Source organism: Sturnira hondurensis, unplaced genomic scaffold (genome assembly GCF_014824575.4).
Source record: "Sturnira hondurensis isolate 20B ecotype Veracruz unplaced genomic scaffold, ASM1482457v3 Scaffold0009719, whole genome shotgun sequence".
NCBI lineage: Eukaryota > Metazoa > Chordata > Mammalia > Chiroptera > Phyllostomidae > Sturnira > Sturnira hondurensis.
The window spans coordinates 10,878,541-10,898,059 of NW_028082350.1; the positions used below are offsets into that span (position 1 = coordinate 10,878,541).

The 19,519-nt window shown below is 44.5% G+C and overlaps 1 protein-coding gene across 1 annotated transcript in view; it reads right to left on the minus strand.

Moving 5' to 3' along the window:
* ABCC4 (ATP binding cassette subfamily C member 4 (PEL blood group)) overlaps window positions 1-6,186 on the minus strand; it is a 222,820-nt gene extending 216,634 nt beyond the window's left edge. Inside the window, exon 1 of the mRNA XM_037057558.1 lies at window positions 5,532-6,186. Within this exon, the coding sequence (XP_036913453.1) occupies window positions 5,532-5,608 (77 nt within the window). The 5' untranslated portion in view covers window positions 5,609-6,186. The remainder of the gene's footprint in view (window positions 1-5,531) is intronic.
* Between the last annotated feature and the right edge of the window lie 13,333 nt (window positions 6,187-19,519).

Sequence of the window (19,519 nt, forward strand, 5' to 3'; positions counted from 1 at the left end):
AAAGATCTATATGCAGGAAACTACACACTGAAGAAAGAAATCAAACAAGACACAAACAAATGAAAACATATACCATATTCATGGATTGGAAGAATTAACATCATCAAAATGTCCATACTACCCAAAGCAATTTACAGATTCAATGCAATGCCTATTAAAGTACCAATAACATACTTCACAGACACAGAACAAACACTTCAAAAATTTATATGGAATGATAAACGACCCCGAATAGCAGCTGCAATTTTGAGAAAGAAGAACAAAGTAGGAGGGATCACAATACCTGATATCAAACTGTATTACAAGGCCACTGTAATCAAAACAGCCTGGTACTGGCATAAAAACAGGCGTATAAACCAATGGAACAGAACAGAGAGCCCAGAAATAAACCCAAATCTCAACAGTCAATTAATATTCGACAAAGAGGGCAGTAACATAAAATGGAGTAAAGATAGTCTCTTCAACAAATGGTGTTGGAAGAACTGGACAGCTACATGCAAAAAAATGAAACTTGAACACCGACTTACACCATACACCAAAATTAATTCAAGGTGGATAAAAGACTTAAATATAAGCCGTGAAACCATTAAAGCCCTAGAGGAGAACATTGGCAGGAAAATCTCAGATATTCCACTCAGCAATATTTTTACTGATACGTCCCCTAGAGCAAGGGACATAAAGGAAAAAATAAACAAATGGGATCTCATCAAAATTAAAAGCTTTTGCACAGCTAAAGAAAACAGTATTAAAATAAAAAGAGAACCAACTATATGGGAAAACATATTTACCAATGATACCTCAGACAAGGGTTTAATCTTCAAAATATACAAAGAACTCACACAACTCAACTCTAAGAAGACAAGCAACCCAATTAAAAAGGGGGCAAAGGACTCGAACAGACATTTCTCCAAGAAGGACATACAGAGGATCCAGAGACACATGAAAAGATGCTCAATATCGCTAGCTATCAGAGAGATGCAAATTAAAACCACTATGAGATACGACTTTACACGGGTGAGAATGGCTATCATAAACGAAGCAACAAACAGCAAGTGTTGGAGAGGGTGTGGGGAAAATCCCACCCTAATCCCACCTAATCCCATTGTTGGTGGGATTGCATACTGGTACAATCACTATGGAAAACAGTATGGAATTTTCTCAGAAAACTAAAAATGGATCTGCCTTTCGACCCATCAATTCCACTGCTAGGATTATATCCTAAGAACCCTGAAACACCAATCCAAAAGAATCTATGCACCCCAATGTTCATAACAGCACAATTTACAATAGCGAAGAGTTGGAAGCAACCTAGGTGCCCGTCAGTAAATGAATGGATCAAAAAACTATGGTACATTTACACAATGCAATTCTATGCAGCAGAAAGAAAGAAGGAGCTCCTACCCCTTGCAACAGCATGGGTAAAACTGGAAAGCACTATGCTGAGTGAAATAACCCAGGTGGTGAAAGACAAATACCATATGATATCACGGTTAACAGGAACCTAAACAACAAAACAAACAAGCAAGCAAAATATAACCAAAGACACTGAAATAGAGAACAGGCTGACAGTGACCAGAGGGGAGAGGGGAGGAAATTTCAGGGGAAAGGGGGAAGGATTTACAGGAACTAGTATAAAGGACACATGGACAAAAACTAAGGGGGGTGGAAACAGGAGGGAGGTGGGGAGCACTGGGAAGGGGGGGTGGGCTGGGATGGGAGTGAAAGACAGGAAACTGTACTTGAACAACAATTAAAATTTTTTAAAGATTTTTTGGCTATGTTACCTGTTGAAAAATAATAAATGCCTATAAAAAAAAACTAAGCATTTCCATGCACTCACAATCACAACCTAGAGTGCCCAACGCAGCCACCCTCTCTGAGCCACGCCCCCCCACCCAGTACTCGCATTTCCCCCTCGCAGCAGTGCAGCCGCTCTCTCTGAGCCAAGAGTCTCCAGAGGCCGTGTCGTCACACCGGCAGCAGTTTCCACAACAGCATCGCCTTTCTGAGCCAGTCAGGGGAGGCGGGGCTGAACCCCCATCTGCAGGGACAAAGGCATCTAGCCCCAGCCCTCCTGGACCCCCATCTCTGAGGCAGGTCTTTCGCTGCTGACCCCCAGCCTGCTGACCTCTGGGGTGAGGGTGCACAGAGGGCTACCGCAAGGAGCAGAACACACACATCACAGGGAAGAGCCCTGGGGGATATGGGCCATCTAGCGCCCAGCTGGACACAATTCACAAGCTTGGCCACTTATTTCCAATAATGGGGAAGAGGAAGAATTATTCAATAAACCATGATGGGAAAACGGCCTCTCGGGAAAAACATGGGGCCTATCTTAGATCAAGCGGCAAAAGAAATCCCAGCTGCCTTTATTGCTAGAAATGCAACAAGAAAGCCAAAAGAAAATACTTACGGAGATTTCGCTGGTGCTGGGATTTTTAAATAGATACACTATGAAAGCAACAGGGGAAACCAAAAAGAAAAACTCAGTGGACTTAGTGATATATAAATTTTAAAACCTCTGAACTCAATGAAGAGACAAATGAAAATCTGGAAAAATATTATAAGCCCTATTACAAGTTATTTCAAAAAAAAGTAAGTGCCTCATAAGGAAAAGCAGATCCATTAAGAGACAATTGAAAGAAATGTAAATGGTCAACAGACATAAAAAAAGTTCCATCACTGTAACTCAAATAAATGCATATTCAAACTCACTTTTAACCTCTCTACTTGGAAAAAATTTAATTCAGGCACTCAAGCTTGACAATGAACTAAGCACATAAACTTCTATTAAGAGGGCTAACTGGTCATATCCTGTTGGGAAACCTGTTGGACTTTCACCAGTCACTGTACTTTTAAGAACATAGAAAAGGGAAAGACGGCAAAAATGTGAAGACGTGTACCGTACATTGTCCTACATAGCAACCAACCGTCCGACAGAGGTGAAAGACTGCGGAAACACCACTCACTACACAGCATGTTTTGAAGATTATTTAGAGCCATAAAGAAATGTCAACGACAGGGAAGCAAGGGATCAGAATCGAAATTACTTTTTTTGGAAAAAGGTGTGTGCGTACACACAGGTGTCCGTAAAGAGGCCTAGGGGAACGACTCAGACACCAGCACAGTGTCAGTGGGTGTACTTGGCTGGTAGAAATAAGTCACCCTCACTCTTATCTTATTTTTCTGTAGTTTTAAATTCCTTACAGAAACAGAAAAAAACATATATTCTTTTCAAAAATTCTCAACAGTCACCAAGAGCCAACAATGTACAACTCTTGTTAGACTGGGGCCCCACGTTCAAAATGTGCTGTGAAAACAGCAAAACCCTAGTGAGCTAGTTACTGGCATCTTCAAGATGAGCAGCTACCAGTTTACAAGTTTAGAAAGCAGATGGGAATTGGAGAGGGTGAAGACTGGGTCACTCTCTACAAGGTGGGCCTTGTGTCCTGGCTGGGCTCACGTCAGCTTTCCCGCCCGCCCGCCACCAGAGCCGCACGTGAGACAATTGCCGAGGTGTCTCAGACTTTAAAATTCCTCAAACTGCAGAAGGTAAATAAATACAGGATGGCAACTGTAGCCAACAACTGACTTCACGAAGACGTGTCCCTGTTTTAAAACTCAAAGAGCAGAATGACAATGCATTCTAGTGGCTTCCAGCTGCCGGCCAGTTTCGACTTTGTACCAGAACTACCTGCAGCCCTGGTTTAAACTCCACCACCACCACCCGACCCAGTGTCTAAGTTGACAGAATCAACGTGGAATGGGTGGTGGTGAACTTGCAGTTCCAACAAGCTCCCTGATGAGGTGGATGACAAGGGGTGGGGGCCATACTGTGGGAACAGCTGCCCTGAAACATGGTAATAGATGTTTCCTGTGGACCATCTCCAGCAGCAAGAACTTTCAGAAATCGCAGCCTACAAAACAAAGGTGAATTTACGACAGAAAATTCACGCATTGAAGAGCGAGTGTCCCCACAGCAGCAGCTCAGTACCAGACTGCCTGGTTTGCTACCCTGCCCCATCACCTTCCAGCTGCGTGATCCCAGGCAACTCACTCAACCTCTCTCTGGCTCAGTGCCTTCAGGAGTAAAACAGAAGTAATGGTTCCTTTGCCTGCAGCGGGAAAACGGTAAAGAGATACCTACTCAAGGCATTAATGAGAAGTCCTCAGCTTCCCATGGCCATGTACAAACATTTCCAAAATCCACAAACAGGATGTGCTTCCAGAGTTCCTTGCCCTGCCTGAAGTTAAGGAGATGTTTGCCTACTTCATTACAATTTATAGTAACCACAGTTACATCTTGTTCTTCGTGCCTTCCATTAAGACAGGGGCCACCAGAGAGCCAAGAGCTGTTCCCACACCTAACGAATACACCCCAGTCAAGTGCAGAAGCACTCATCTCCTTGGACTCCCTAGGTTTTCCCATTAAAACAAAAGTTTGGGGGAGGGGGGTAATATCAGAATAGTGGGAAAGATGAAAAGTGTGTTAGGGTTGAGAAACAAAAGATCAATCAACCCATGTGATTGAATCCAAAGGATCAGGTCCACCTGATTTGCAGACCCAGCTGCTAGATGGAGAACTTAGCGGCTTCACCTCTGTGGGCCGTTTTTCACCCGTGTTTCCTCCCAGTTCAGGGACCCTTTGGTGGTTTTAGGGCCTTAGGACTCCTGGGCAGGACCCCCGAATCAAGATCCTGGGTCACTTCCCTAAAGGCTAGAGAGATCCCTCCAAGACCTATCCCCAGGGTAGTCCCCAAAGGTGGAAGTAAATACTCACAACAGGAAAGGGGCTGGTCAAAGACGCACGCCAGTCAAGGAAAGCTAAGTGTGTGTCCCAAACAAAAGCATATCGTGTTCAAGTGTCCCCATTCATTACATAAATAAGAGTTTTTTACCCACACGAAATTGGCCACAACCAGCTACTAGGACACACAGTTAGAAACACAGGAACGAAGAGTCAGAGGGAGTGTGAGAGACAAGAGATAGGATCGCGCGGACACACACGGAGCCCCGTGCAGTTACAACTCGGTGTCACATAAGGAATATAGAAAAGAGGTACAGGGACTACTGGGTCCTGGGCACTAATTAGGCTTTGGCTGAAATTACATAAAGGAAGCTGTTCATAAGCTGCTTGCTTAGGAAGAAAAGGGTGCGGCTTTTGTTCAGAACTGAGAATCCCTGAGAGGTTAGGGGGAATACGACTAAAGGTGGCGAGCGAGCGGGGAGGTCCAGTCCGTTCTCCCATTGGGCAACCTCCGTTCCCCGCCCCCCTTCCCAGGTCCTGGGGGCTGACCGGGGCGCGAGTAGCAAGGCAGGGAGCCACTGCGTCTCCACCACCAGGTCCCACCCGCCCCGCGCGCCCGGGCGCGGTTGCTAACCACGCGGCCGGCGTGGGACGGCCCCCACCGCAGCAAGAAGTGCGGCGGCAAGCGCTCCACGACCCTGGGTCCCCCACCCCCAAAAGGCTGGCAGCGTCGGGCACGCGCCGACCCGCGGCGGGGTGTCATAGCTCGGGCCGGGGTGCTCACCAGAAGAACACGCGCGAGCAGAAGTTCGCCTTCTGCAGCGGGTTGGCCTTCTTCACCTCCTCGTAGACCGGCAACATCTTGCCAGCCAGGCGGCCGAGGGCTAGGGTGGCGCTGCTCGGGCGGTCGTGCTGTTCCCGCGGCTCGTGGAGGCGCAGACGCGGATGCTGGAGCTCTGGCGACCGCGCGGGTCCGCTCGACTGAAGCTGGGGAACCACCCGCTTCCGGGAGCGGGGTGCTGGCGGCCCGCCCGGTCCCCGCCTCCACCTCCCGGCCACACCGCCTCGGGGACGCCCGCTGCGCGCCGCCGCCGCTCCTGCCGCCGCCTCCCCTGCTCGGAGCCGGGATTCGGGAGACGCCAGGCGCTGGGATCCACCAGAGGAGTGGGAGGCTGGGCTGCCGCTGCCGCGAGCCACGCGCAGGTGCGAGGCCGCGGGCACTGCTGGATGGAGGCGGGCAGGCGGACCACCGGGCCCCCAAGGGCTCACACCTAGCAGCAAACTTGACCTGAACTGCAGCTCCGAGCCAAGGCACCGAGCCACGGAGAGGGGAGGTGCCGGCTTTGTCCGCCCTTGCAGCTCAAACGCCCCCTGGCCGGCGGCTTTCAGAGGACCGGGAGGAAGCTGCCAGGCGCCTTCGCTGGCGCCTTCTGGGCTCGCTGCCGTCCTCAGGACCAAAGAAGGACGTGGTGGGAGGGCCTCCAACCTGAGGGCGAGCATTTGACCTCCAAAGCAACAGGGTTTAGCACAGATTACCTAAAGAAAGCTAACAGATGATTAGAACTCAAGAATTTGGAAGATGGAAAGCATACCCTCTTGGGGCAGGTGGTGGGGGCACGCTTTTGGCATCTGACCTGTTGCTGCCCTCCTAGTGTGGGGGGAGAGAGGCTGCCTTCTGATTTCCTTCATCAGGCTCTCAGAACTTAGCCAACAGTGAACAGTGGCGCATGGAACATGTTTCAGAACACCCGGTTATGTGCATTTCTGGGGACCTTACCTCACTTTTAACTGTAAGAAGGTATTATTCTTTCTTACAGTTAAAAGTATGGAAGACCTGAGTCGAGGAGGTATCATCCTTATTTTACCCATGAGAAAGATGAAGCTCAAATACAAAACTTTCTTAGAGTCAATAAATGATGAAACCTGAGCAAGACTCAACTCAGAGGCCAGCATGGCCCACCTCAGGGGTGGATGGTCAGTGCTCATGAAAAGGGCCTAGACCACACTACCAAGACAGGGAGTCAAAGCAGCTCTACCTAGTACAAAGCAGTAAACACAGGAGGCTGCCAAAATAAGGAGACAAACATGGCCCAAATGAAAGACAGAGCAAAACGCCAGAAAAAGAGCTAAACAAAACAGAGGTAAGCAATCTATCAGATGCAGAGTTCAAAATATTGGTTATAAGGATGCTCAAGGAATTCAGTGAGGACCTCAGCAGCATAAAAAAGACCCAGTCATAAACAAAGGATTCAACTGAAATAAAGAACAGTTTACAGGGAAGTAACAGTAGAATGGATGAAGCTAAGAATCAAATCAATGATTTTGAACTGACAATTCCAAAGCAAAAAATAACTATGCAGAACAATGAGAAGAAAAAAATATAGAGAAAATGGCCCTGGCTAGTGTAGCTCGGTGGATTGAGTGTGAGCCTGCGAACCACAGGATCTTGGTTCAATTCCCAGTCAGGGCACATGCCTGGGTTGCAGGCCAATTCCCGGCAGGGGACACACCAGAGGCAACCATACATTGATATTTCTCTCTCTCTCCTTCCTTTCCCCTCTATAAATACATAAAATCTTTAAAAATATAGAGAGAGAAAGTGAGGATAGTATAAACAGCCTTTGGGACAACTTTAAGAGGTCCAACATTCACCTCATAGGGGGTGGAAGAAGGAGAAGAGAAAGGGTAAGAAATTGGAAATCTATCTGAAAAAATGGTGAAAGGAAACTTTCTTAATTTGGTAAAAGAAATAGACATGCAAGTCCAGGAAGCACAGAGAGTCCCAATTATGATGGATGCAAAAAGAACCACTCCAAGACACACATCATTATTAAAAGGCCAAAGGTTAAAAATAAAGAGAGACTCTTAAAAACAAGAGCAAAGACGTTAGATATTAGAAGGTTGCCAGATGGGAAGGGGAGCATGGGTGAAGAGGTGAGGGGATTCAGAAGTACAAATAGTTACAGAATAGCCATGGGGATGTAAAGTACAGTATAGGAAATGGAGTGGCCAAAGAATTTATACGAACAACACATGGACACTGGTGGGGGGGTTTCCTGAGGGAGTAGGGGGTATCGGGTGGAGGGGGCAAATAGAGGAAAAATCAGGGCAACCATAATAGCATGACCAATAAAACGTAATTAAAAATAAAATGAAATAAAAATAGAAGTGCCCAGAATGTGCTCGTTGAATGATTGTACACCTGAAGGAACAAAATCCTACAGCCGCACTCCGCTGCCTTCAGTTATTTAGTGTCCTCAGCACTTTCTCTTCCCTTGAAACATAAAAAAGAAAGTGCAAAGGATACAAGTTCATGGTGTTTACAACAAGTTTACTTTATTACTATGATAACTACCCATGTCCCTTGGCTAAAACGGCGTTGCTAATAAGGGCTTTGGGTTTTTGTCATGCAAGATGGAGAAGTTCTATGGAACAGGTTTACAGCAATGGGACTGTAGTTCACAGCATTGTGAACTTGAAATCTGCTAAGAGTAAACCTGGAGTGTACTCAACATTAAACAAAGGAAAATGGTTATGATGTTAAGTCATGGAGATGCTGACTGCCTTGGTTATAAATGTTTCATTAATATATATATATATAGTGAGTCATGAGGTTGTACACTTTAAATACATGCAATTTTTAGTTATCAGTTATACCTCAGTAAACCTGCAGGGGGAAAATGTCTTTTCAAGAAAGCCTGACTATATTCAAACATTTTTATAAGTCAAACATATAAGAATGGCAAATTGTTGTTAATTTTTTTTAAAAGATCTTTATTTATTTATTTTTAGAGGGGAAGGGAAGGAGAGAAGGAGAGAAGTATCAATGTATGGTTGCCTCTCATGAGTCCCCTGCTGGGAACTGGCCTGCAACCCAGGCATGTGCCTTGACTGGGAATCGAACCAAGATCGTGTGGTTCGCAGGCCTGCGCTCAATCCACTGAGCTACTCCAGTCAGGGCTGTTGTTAATTTTTAATTGGTGAGTGACAGGGGCTTATACTATTTTCTTGGTATTACATGTATGTTTGAGAATTTCTGTTACAAAAAGGAAGTCGATTAGAACTGAACATTGTAAGAAAACTCTGTTATTTCATTACCTGTCTTTACCTGGTAGCTCTTGCTCAGATAACGCAATCTATAAACCTAAATAATCAGCCCTCACCTGATACACAGTTGTCTTTGAACCTCCCTAAATTTTCCAACCCTGTAAATGCTCAGCTACCGTTTCCCCTTCAAAGATGAAGAATTTGCTTATGGAAGTTAGGGGTCTATGAGGGATCGAGCAAAATAAAGAAAAGGACTCATGGCCACAGACAGCACTGTGGGGATTGCAGGGGGAGGGGCATAAGGGTGTTATACGGTAACAGAAAAATATGATTCAAAAACTTCAGAAAAGAAGTCTAGTGACTTCTCTTAGACTGCGCCAGAGCACTCTCTCTGGGCCCCCCAACCCTCAGAATCATAATCAGAGCTACCCCACCTGCCATATCCCAAACCATTCAATCCTGCCAGCTTCTGCTGAGTCTTGTTTTCTAAATCTAAGAGCTCTGAAACTTAAGAACATTCTTTCTTGCACATTGACTAATAAGGCATTTCAAAGAGTCACAGAGAACCAGTGTTGAATTGTAGAGAGAAGACTGCATTGGGCGGATGTAAGGGATCTGGACTTTTCACCTGTCCCCTAATCTTTCTGACCCTTATGTTTCTCATAAACCTGAGTCCCTCATGCTTCCTACTTCCTGCAGGGTTACGGTGAGCCTGGCAGCTTGTGAGTCCACTTTTAAAACCCAAGGCAATAATGCACGAAAGGGTGGGGTTTTTTTTTTTCCATTCATTCAGTAAACATTTAGTGAATGTCTTTTGGGGGCATGACCACCAGGCAAGGCACAGAACTTGCCAAGCTCTATCAGCACTTGTTTGCCGATCTTAAATAGTTCAACACTGGAACTAAAAAGTCAATAACGAATGTCAGAGAGGATGTGGAGAAATTGGAACCCTCCTAGATTGCTGGTGGAAATGTGAAATGAGACAGCAGCAAAGTTACCGTACAACCTGGCAATTCCATTCCTAGGCATCTACGCAAAAAAAAAAAAAAGAAAAAGAAAACCACACAAAAACTCACACATGTCATAGCAGCACTATCCATAAAAGCCAACAAGTGGGGGAAGGGGTGGGAACTAAGTGTCCACCAACTGATGATTGGACAATAAGATGTGGTATTACATACAATGGAATGTTATTTGACATTTTCTAAAAAGAAATAATACTGATGCATGCTGTAACAGAGACGAACACTGAAAATACTCGGAGTGAATGAAGCCAGTCATCGGCTCCAGTGAGAATAACTAGAGAATGTTTGGAGAGCCAATCTTGTTGTACTTGACAATTCATTCCCAAACAAGCCTCGGGGGCACACAATATAAATCTGTGCCTTAGTTCTGGCTGGTGTGGCTCAGTGGATTGAGCACTAGCCTGCGAACTGAAAAGCCACTGGTTCAATTCCTAGTCAGGGCATGTGCCTGGGTTTCCCACCAGGTCCCCAGGTGGGGGTGTGCGAGAGGCAACCACACATTGATATTTCTCTCCTTCTCTTGCTCCCTCCCTTCCCCTCTCTCTAGAAGTAAAATAAATAAAATCTTTTAAAAAAAGAATTTGTGCTTTTGCAAAATACATATTACTCAATGACTACAGGATCCCTCTCAAATAGTCAAAGCATCGGGTGTTTCGCCTGCAAGTGGGAGAGGCATTTATATCCCAGCTGTTAGTTCTAAATGGTTCAGCTAAGACACTGCTGGACCTCAAGCATTTTCCTTCGAAGACAAGTAGGACACATGGCATTTGCAATTTAAATGTACTCCAGTGAAAATCGAGAGTACATTTAGTAACTATTTACGAAACACCTATGTGTGCCAGGAGCAGCTCAGGATGCAGAAGGGAACAAGATGAGTAGGAGGAGAGTCTTGGTGGCGTGGAGCTCTGGGAGTCGGGAAGCCGACAGTGTCTCTGCTGGGATTCTGTGAGCTGCCGTAGCAGGGCATGTCCTCTGGGAAGCTCTCCAGGGCTCAGGCAGCTCACTGCTTATCTGTAGCTCTCTGCTCAAGGTTGTTTTTCTGGCTGTGGAAGCACATTGGGCCCACATGCAAGACAAGCCAAAACCCTGGAATCAACCTTCAACCAATGATGGCTGGGGAGTTGGGAGGTAAATGCCCAGTCCCCTTGCTCGTTAGTCGAAATAATTCTCCCTCCCAGTGCTACCCAGCGGGATGGAGCCCAGCTGCCTAAGCAGTAACTTGCCTGCTCATACACCATTCATTGCCCACCTTCCTTTCTCCGTCTTACTCTTCCACTCGCTAGCAGTGTTTTCTTGGGATCACCTCCACAGTTAACTACTTCAGTGTCTGCTGCAGTGGGAAACCAAACCAAGAAAGATTCTTCCAGTTACAGAAAAACTGTAGCCGTATAGATAGCAATATTCATTGCCTTGCATCCGTAAGAGCCCAAACTCATTCTGTAAGCCCTGGGTCGTTCAACACAGTAGCACTATCTGAAGGAGGATTTTGACAACTTGAGAGGCATGTGGTCCAAACTGACATATTCTGTGAGTGTAAAATTCACCGTGGATTTCAAAGACAATACAAAAAAATGTTATTGTTCCATCAATGATTTTTTTTACATTGATTACACATTGAAATGATAGTACTTGGGACGCATTGGTTTAAAAATACCTTGCTAATGTTAATATCAACTTCACTTGTTCCTTTTTACTTTTGGCTGCCTCTCTCACACCCCCAACTAGAAACCTGGCCCTACCAACCCAGGAATGGGCCCTGACTGGGAATCGAACCGGCGACCTTTCACCTCACAGGCTGGCACTGAATCCACTGAGCCATACCAATCAGGGCTCTTTTTTCACTTTTGACGTGCCTACTACAAAATTTAAAATTACAGGGAATGGATCACTTTATATTTCTGCAGACAATGCTACTATAACCAATGAACAGGCTCTCTAATACCACTAATTCCTCTCCCACTCAAGAGAGTAAATGAATAAGGTTTGTGTTAGTACACAGAGAACTGTCCGTGGGAACTGGAGAGTTAAAGATTTTAGCCTTAGTTGAGAGGCTTAAGTGATTTATGCATGTGCAAGGCTGTATTTCCAGGCACTGGAATGCATGACCACCTGACTCCAGGAGGCCAAGAAGCAACCCAACCTTTGTGTTCCAGGGGTCTGCAAGTGACGGAGCTGGTGTCTGAGCCACTGTGCTGCAAGGAGGGAACGCCCAGGATGCAGATGAGGAGCTGTTGATCAACGAATAAGAAAAAGGAAAATCACTGCTCTTATCCAATCACTTTTTCCCAAACCCCTTACCTACCCTTTCTCCCCCCTTATAAAAAGGTCGGCTTGAAAGGAGATGTTAAGGCAGTTTTTGAGGGGACCTAACCCACCATCTTCTCAGATTGGTGGCCATGTGAGTAAAGCACCCGTAGAGAGTCAACCCTTGTCTCTCCTTGGTGGCTCTGGTAGTGACAGGCAGTATGAACACGGACTCTTCGGTTTCAGATGTGCTCTGATTCAGAAAGTCACCCTTAGGTTTCAGGACTTTGTTATCGGAAAAGAAGTACTTGTGTTACTACCCGTCTGGACCTCCTTCCTATCTGTATTCCAGCTCCATCACAGAGAATCACTGATGTGAAAAAATTAAGGAAAACTGCTCACAAAGCCCATTAGGGTCAATATATTTCATTTGGTCATTTTTTAAGGTATGATAGTATATTGGAAGCTTGGGGGGTTTTTTGTTTGTTTGTTTGTTCTCAGACTTTTAGAAAACTAGTTCATTATGGATGGGAGTTGTGCAGAAACTGCTAAAATTTGATAAAGACGTCCTCAGAAAAGGTTACACCTAAAAAGACAAAATTCTTGCTTTCCATAGACTCATAATCCAGAAAAAGAATGGGTAACAGGGAATTCATAGCAAGAAACACAATCATAAAATAAATATAAATATACAAATATATTCATCCTCACCTGTAAAGTTTGCAAAGATTTTAAAGAACAGAATACCCTGCACTAATGAAGGCAAGTTGTGTTAGGCACTGTAATATACTTTCAGTAAAATGTAACAACTCAGCAATACTTATCAAGATCCTTAAAAATGTTCTCTTCCTCGAATCAGACGAGATCCGGCATGTTCAGCGTGGTATGGCCGTGGACTCTTCCTCGAATCAATAATTTTGCTTATAGGAATTCCACTTACAATATTATGAAAGGAAAAAAGCCAGCACAAACAACAATGTATGTACAAATATGTTTACCAAAGTAGCGCTTATTTTAATAGGATTTAGATACAACTGAAAGTTCAACAGTAACAGCATGATTAAATAAGCCAGGAATCATTTTAAACAACCGCTTTTTGAACAGCACACCCTTCCAAGCACTGGTGAACAAGGCTTATCTTCTCACAGCATTTTCGTTCTGATAGCAGGAGACAGACCTCATCTAAGTAAACGAATGAAGGAGGTAAGTTCAGGTTTAATGAGGGTTTAAGAGAATGCTCAGGCCGTGAGGGCGTGCTTGGAGGTGCCTGGCCAGCCCTAATTTAAGTTGGATAGTCAAGAAGGCTGTTCAGAGGACAGTCTCGCGTAGGAATATGAAAACGAAGAAAGAGCCAGCTCCGTGCAAATCTGGGAGCAATAAAACCACCACCACCACGTCTTATCCACAGCGTTGGATAAGACGACCTAAGGAGGAAAGAGCAGATTTCAAAAAAAAAAAAGAAGAGAGCGCTCTTTACGTCTTTTCTTGTATTGGTGAGGGGAGGACACAGGGCGAAGCAGCAGCCCCGAGGTCAGGGGGAAGGCGGGCAGACACAGGAGCCTCAGCTTCCTGGACCACGGGCCACCGAGGGAACCTGTGCTGGGGAGCAAAACTTGAGCTGCAATTGATGATCTGCTAGAAGCGCAGTGCAGACAAGTCTCAGAATTAAAAACTCCACAGGGGAACCCAGTCACGGGGGCGGGGGAACCCCAATAGTGTGAAATTCACCTCCAGGAGCTCCATTAGGTTCCTATCGTCAATGCCAGAGAAAACGTTCCTCCGGCTGCCTGCAGGGGGAGGGGGAGAGAACCCATCTACAAACACCTCGGGTCCTCGCGCAAGGTTATTCCCTTACAACGCTGATGAGACGCTGTAGGAATGGAACTCCTGTTTGTATCGATTAGCCTGTGATCAAATTGGTTTCACCGTATGACACATTTTGCTTAAAGTTGCAGAACCCATCTAAGATGTGAAGTGGAGACTTACCGTATAGTTCTTCAACCAGGCCTGTCCTCAGGGAAAACTAGTTAAGCAAAGCCTGTCCAGTGGGAGTTTACCTGTGCCTGACTCACCTGGGGGACAGAAAACTCCAGCTAAAGCTGGCTCTAGGCCTTCTGTCCCCCACACAGCAGTGGGAGGAGGAAGAAGGAGAAACACCCGGGAAACTCACGGTTCCAAGGCGCAGGCTCACGGACAGAGGGGGACCCCCCCTACACCTCACCAACACGCAGCAGCTCCTTTGCAGTGCACCGTGTGTGGATACCAAGAAGGAAAAAACGACAAGGCCTACCAAAAGGCAAAAGAAAAAAAAACAACCCACAGTTCGAAGGGGCGGTGCAAAACATGTCAGGCAGGGGTGCTGGAGTTATCAGACCAGGGGGTTAAAACAACTATGAGTCATAAACTAACAGCTCTTTTGGATAGAGAGAGAACATGCAAGGATGGATGGGCAATCCATTCCAAGCATAGAAATGGAAATCCTGAGAAAGAACCAGAAAGAAATGCTAGATATAAAAGGCACTGTAACATAAATGAAAATACCATTGATGGGCTCATTCCAGCCTGGACACAGGAAGGAATCTCTGAGCGCGAGGACACAGCAATGGGCTCCTCGAAAAAACAGAAGATAGATAGCAAAGACTGAAAAACAAGAGAGAATACCCAAGGGCTGTGACGCAGCTACAGAAGGTGTAACAGATGCCTAATGGGAGTACCAGAAAGAGAAGAGAGAGGGACAAGAAACAGTTGAAACAATAATGACAGAATTTCTCCAAATTAACAGCAAACACCAATCCTAGACCCGGGAAGTTCGGGAAGCTCAGAAAACACCAAACAGAATAAAAGCAAAAATAAAGCAAAATCAAACCTACACCTAGGCAGGTCATTATCAAACCACAGAAAAACACCTTGCTTCTAGAGAAACAAAGATAAGAACAACATCCCGTTCTCCTCAGAAACCATGCAAGCAAGAAGAGAATAAGGTGAAAGATTTAAAGTGTCGAGAGAAAGAAACCACAGGCCTGGAATTCTGAACTCGGTGAAACGATCTTTCAACAGTGAAGGGGAAATAAAGACTGTCTCAACACACAAAAACTAAGGACATTTGCTGCCAGCAGGTCTGCCTTGCAAAAAATGTATATACTGCCTTGCAAAAAAATGTAAAAGTTGTTTGCCAGAGAGAAGGAAAATAATATAGGTCAGAAACTCAGATCTATGTAAAGTAAAGAAAAGCATCAAAGAAGGAAGTGAAGGGACAGTTGTGCAAGAGGAACCACTTGTGCAAGTGTATGGCAGCCTTTGAAGAAAGTCTGTTCTTGGGAGTGCAGTGATGAAAGCAACAGAGAAATCATGAGGAACTCTAGCACAGAGAGTTATTAGGCTCTGCCTGCCCCTTCTATTCTTTTTCTTGTCTTTCATGACAACCTCTTGTTGCCTGGCCCCTCACCTGTGGACTCAGCAAAAGGATATTGTAACTGAGGGTATCCTGTCTTACTGCCTGTGTTGGGTTCACTGGACTCTGCCTAGTGATGTTATTTTACTACTGACCACAGTCTGCCAGACGGAGGGACCAAGATGAGGTGGTAGTTTTGATAAGAAGCAAGCGGGAAATTGCAGCAGACCCTTGGCTCAAGGAAAGCGTGGGTGTCAGCTTTTCAAATGAGCTAGTCAGCAAGGAAACATTTAAACCCGTGCTGTGTATCTATTCAAAGTTCATGGTACAGCCTGCTAGTATCCAGTGAGAGATGCCACTCTCTCTAATTTTAGACCTTTCTCCAACTGGGGTGTGTGTACTTTCTCATTTTTCAGCAGCCAGGCTACTTAAGTCTTTTTTTCCTTTTATCATATATATAATATATATATATTAATGTTTATGTTTACAGGGTCCAGCAGAAGTTAATGCTGGCTTGAATGTGGTTGGTAGGGTAATAATATGAGTGTAATAATTTATACTTTTAATTTAAACATTCCACCTCAAATGTCATATGGTGTGCTTCAGTGTGATATTGTTATGTCACAGAATTACATGGTTATAATTTTGTAATAAAAGACTTTGTAATAAAAAAGGGAATTATTTGTGCCAGATCCTGTCTATATGTGTGTGTGTAGATATATAGAGATTTTTAAATGCTTTTTTTAAAAAAGTTTTATTTATTAATCTTTAGAAGTGAAGGGAAGAAGAGAAGGAGTGAAGTATCAATGTATGGTTGCCTCTCATGAGTCCCCTGCTGGGAACTGGCCTGCAACCCAGGCATGTGCCCTGACTGAGAATCAAACTGCTATCGTGTGGTTCGCAGGCCCGCGCTCAATCCACTGAGCTACGCCAGCCAGGCAGATATATATTTTTTAATAGAAAGGGGAAGGAAGGGAGAAAGAGAGGGAGAGAAACATCAATAGTTGCCAGTTGTATGTATTCTGCCCTGACCAGGAACCAAACCTGCAGCCTAGGCATGTGCCCTGACTGGGAACCGAACCAGCGACCTTTTGTTTTGCAGCACAGTTCCCAACCAGCTGAGCCACATGGGCTCAAGCCTTCACTCATTAGTCAGTACAGCCAGGTAGGCTATGACTATCATATACAGGGTGGAGAAAGAGTAGGTTTATAGTTGCGAGTTAGTACACAACAGAGTTTATTCTTGTGTTATTATTGATCAATTATTGTATTATTTTCCACGTGAACAACTGTAAACCCACATTTGCCCGCCCTGTGTCTGTGTGCTCCATGGGACTTTGACCTTCACTCTGCTGTTGGTTGAACTGCTTTATTCTCACAGATGTAGTGTTACATCTGGCAACTGAAAATCGAGCATCACCACCCATTCTGCCTGCCAGTCCACGTGTCCACTTCGTGTAAAACAACCATTTCTGTACTCTAACGACACTTGTTTGTAGATCCATTTGAGGGTTTCCTTACATTTTCCTGCATTGTTTAAAATGAATACAGGAATGGGGGTGGGAATCAATATGCTAATATTAGCAAGAATGCAGTTCTGTGAACCCGAGGATCGTGGTTCGATTCCCAGTCAGGGCATGTGCCTGGGTTGCAGGCCAGTTCCCTGCAGGCCAACTCCCAGCAGGGGATGCACGAAAGGCAACCATACATTGATGTCTCTCTCTCTCTCTCCTTCCCCTCTAAAGATAAATAAATAAATAAATATATATATTTTTTTTAAAGAATGCAGTTAAGGCAAAGATGATGGAAACATGAAGTAGACCAAAAGAGGTAGCCCTACAATCTGGTTTGCATTCATATTGGGACATGACCTGGATGATTATATGTTTGATTCTGAAGGAAAATAATTTTTTCAAATCTATGAAATACTTCTAGCAGCTTTATTCATAATTGTCCAAACTTCAAAGCAGCCAAGGAGTCCTCCATAGAAGTATAGATAAATAAACTTCAACTTCAACTTCATGAGCTACCAAGCCATGAAATGACCTGGAAGAAACTTAAAAGCATATCGTTAAGTACAAGAGGCCAATCTGAAAAGGCTACATACTGTGCCGTTCTCACTATAGGACATCCCAAAAGTCAAAACTACGGAGACAGTAGAAAGATCGGTGCCTGCCAGAGCGGGGCGGGGGGGGGGGGGGGGGGGGNGGGGGGGGGGGGGGGGCGATGAACGGGTGGAGCTCAGAGGAGTTTTCGGACAATGAGAACACTCTGTGTGACATCATAATGATGGAAACATCATTATGTAGCTGTCCAAGCCCACAGAATGCACAAAGGCTGGAGCCTGTGTTTCTAAGTGGACCCTAATGTAAACCGTGGGCTTTGGGTGACTGCTGTGTATCCACGCAGGTTTTCAGTTATACAGTATGTGCCACTGTGGGTGTCGACAATGGGGGAAGCTATAAACTTGTTTAGGGCAGAGGATATGTGGCAAATCTCTGTTCCTTCCCCTCAAAGAAAGAAAAGAAGAACAGAAAAAAAATCTATGAAATACTAGTAAGATCTTAGAGAAGACAGTATAGCCAAAAGGTGAAGTATTATAATAGAGGAAATGGAGAGATTTTTAAAAGTTATAGATTGAGATTCCATATTAATGAAGTATCCCATTGATCCCTTAGAGAATTTTACAAGCTAACACAGCATCTGATAGAGCTTTTTTCTATTCAGTTAAGAAAACAGAAGGCCAGACTTAACCTTTCTTTTCTCAGTTTTTCAAAAAATGATTTATAAAACACAACGCTCATAGATTTTACATCCTTGTTCTGTGTCTTCAATTCCTAACCTTAGAGCCACACCTTTGGGTTAAGGCTTTAAGTGTAAGGTGAACAAGAAAACTGAAGTACATTATGTTTCCATATTTTTTTAAAATGTTAACTTTTTGATGGGTATTTTTCTAAAATGTATGGCTGATGTCCCTCCATTTTTAAGCATACACAGACCTCAATGAAAATGTTACTATTTGGCATCATTTCCAGAACATGGTATTGTGCCATTTGGTACAATTCTCTTAGAACCTCATGAAAAAACAGGTGTAGCATTTTATGGACCTGCTTATATATATCTAATAGCAACTATTTAACTTTTTAAATTCCATGTCTGCCATTCATATATTTTTATTTCTTATCTTCTTTTGTCTTCTCTTACTTTTTACTCCTTTTAAAAAGGCATATAAAGGAAGATCTAACAGGCTTTACATAAGGAGGTGAGAATCTGTGTTAGGGATAATAACTGTGAGTTTGTACTCATACTTCTGCCACCTCAAACACCTCTCGGTCTCAGGTGCCTTCTGTGAGGCGGAAATTGTCCGAAGAATTTCACAGCTGGAGCAGTGAATGTTGCCATACTGTGCTTAGGTACAATAATGGCTTTATAGTAAGTATTCTTGAATGAGAAGTACATTTTCCCTCTTTTTTTAACACAAAATATTTTGAGAAGGTGAAAAATGCACCCAAATTTTGTTTCTAAATGGCACTTACATCCTGATTATGTCATTTTCCTCCATTTACTTAAGAATTTTCATTAAAGAAATGATATATGGAAACAAACAAGAGAAGAGGAGAGAGAGAGAGAGAGGTGTGTGTGGAAGAAAATGTGGAGTCACAGAAGCAAAGAGAATGTTTCTGAGAGAAAAACGCTGGAGCCTGTGTTTCTAAGAGGGTAGTAAGTTGGAGACCGAAGAATAATAACTGGATTTGAAACCGTGAGATTTTTGGTGAATTAAAACAGTATTTTAAAGAGAGGGAGACAGAAACCCTACAAAAACGTGTTGATGAGAGAACGGCATGTGAAAGTGTGCAGACAGTGATGATAGACAACTCTCAAGACACTTTGCTGTGACGAAGAGCAGAAAAAGAAAAGACTGCAGGAGTCTAGCCCTGGAGGAGGCGTGCACCCACACTGGAGACCGGGCCTCGGCCGACGTTTAATGCCAGAGGCGCAGTGGATGTGGTCAGCGCCTGCCCACAGCCCTGGGGCCTCACCGTTTCGCACCAGCCCGACTTCCTG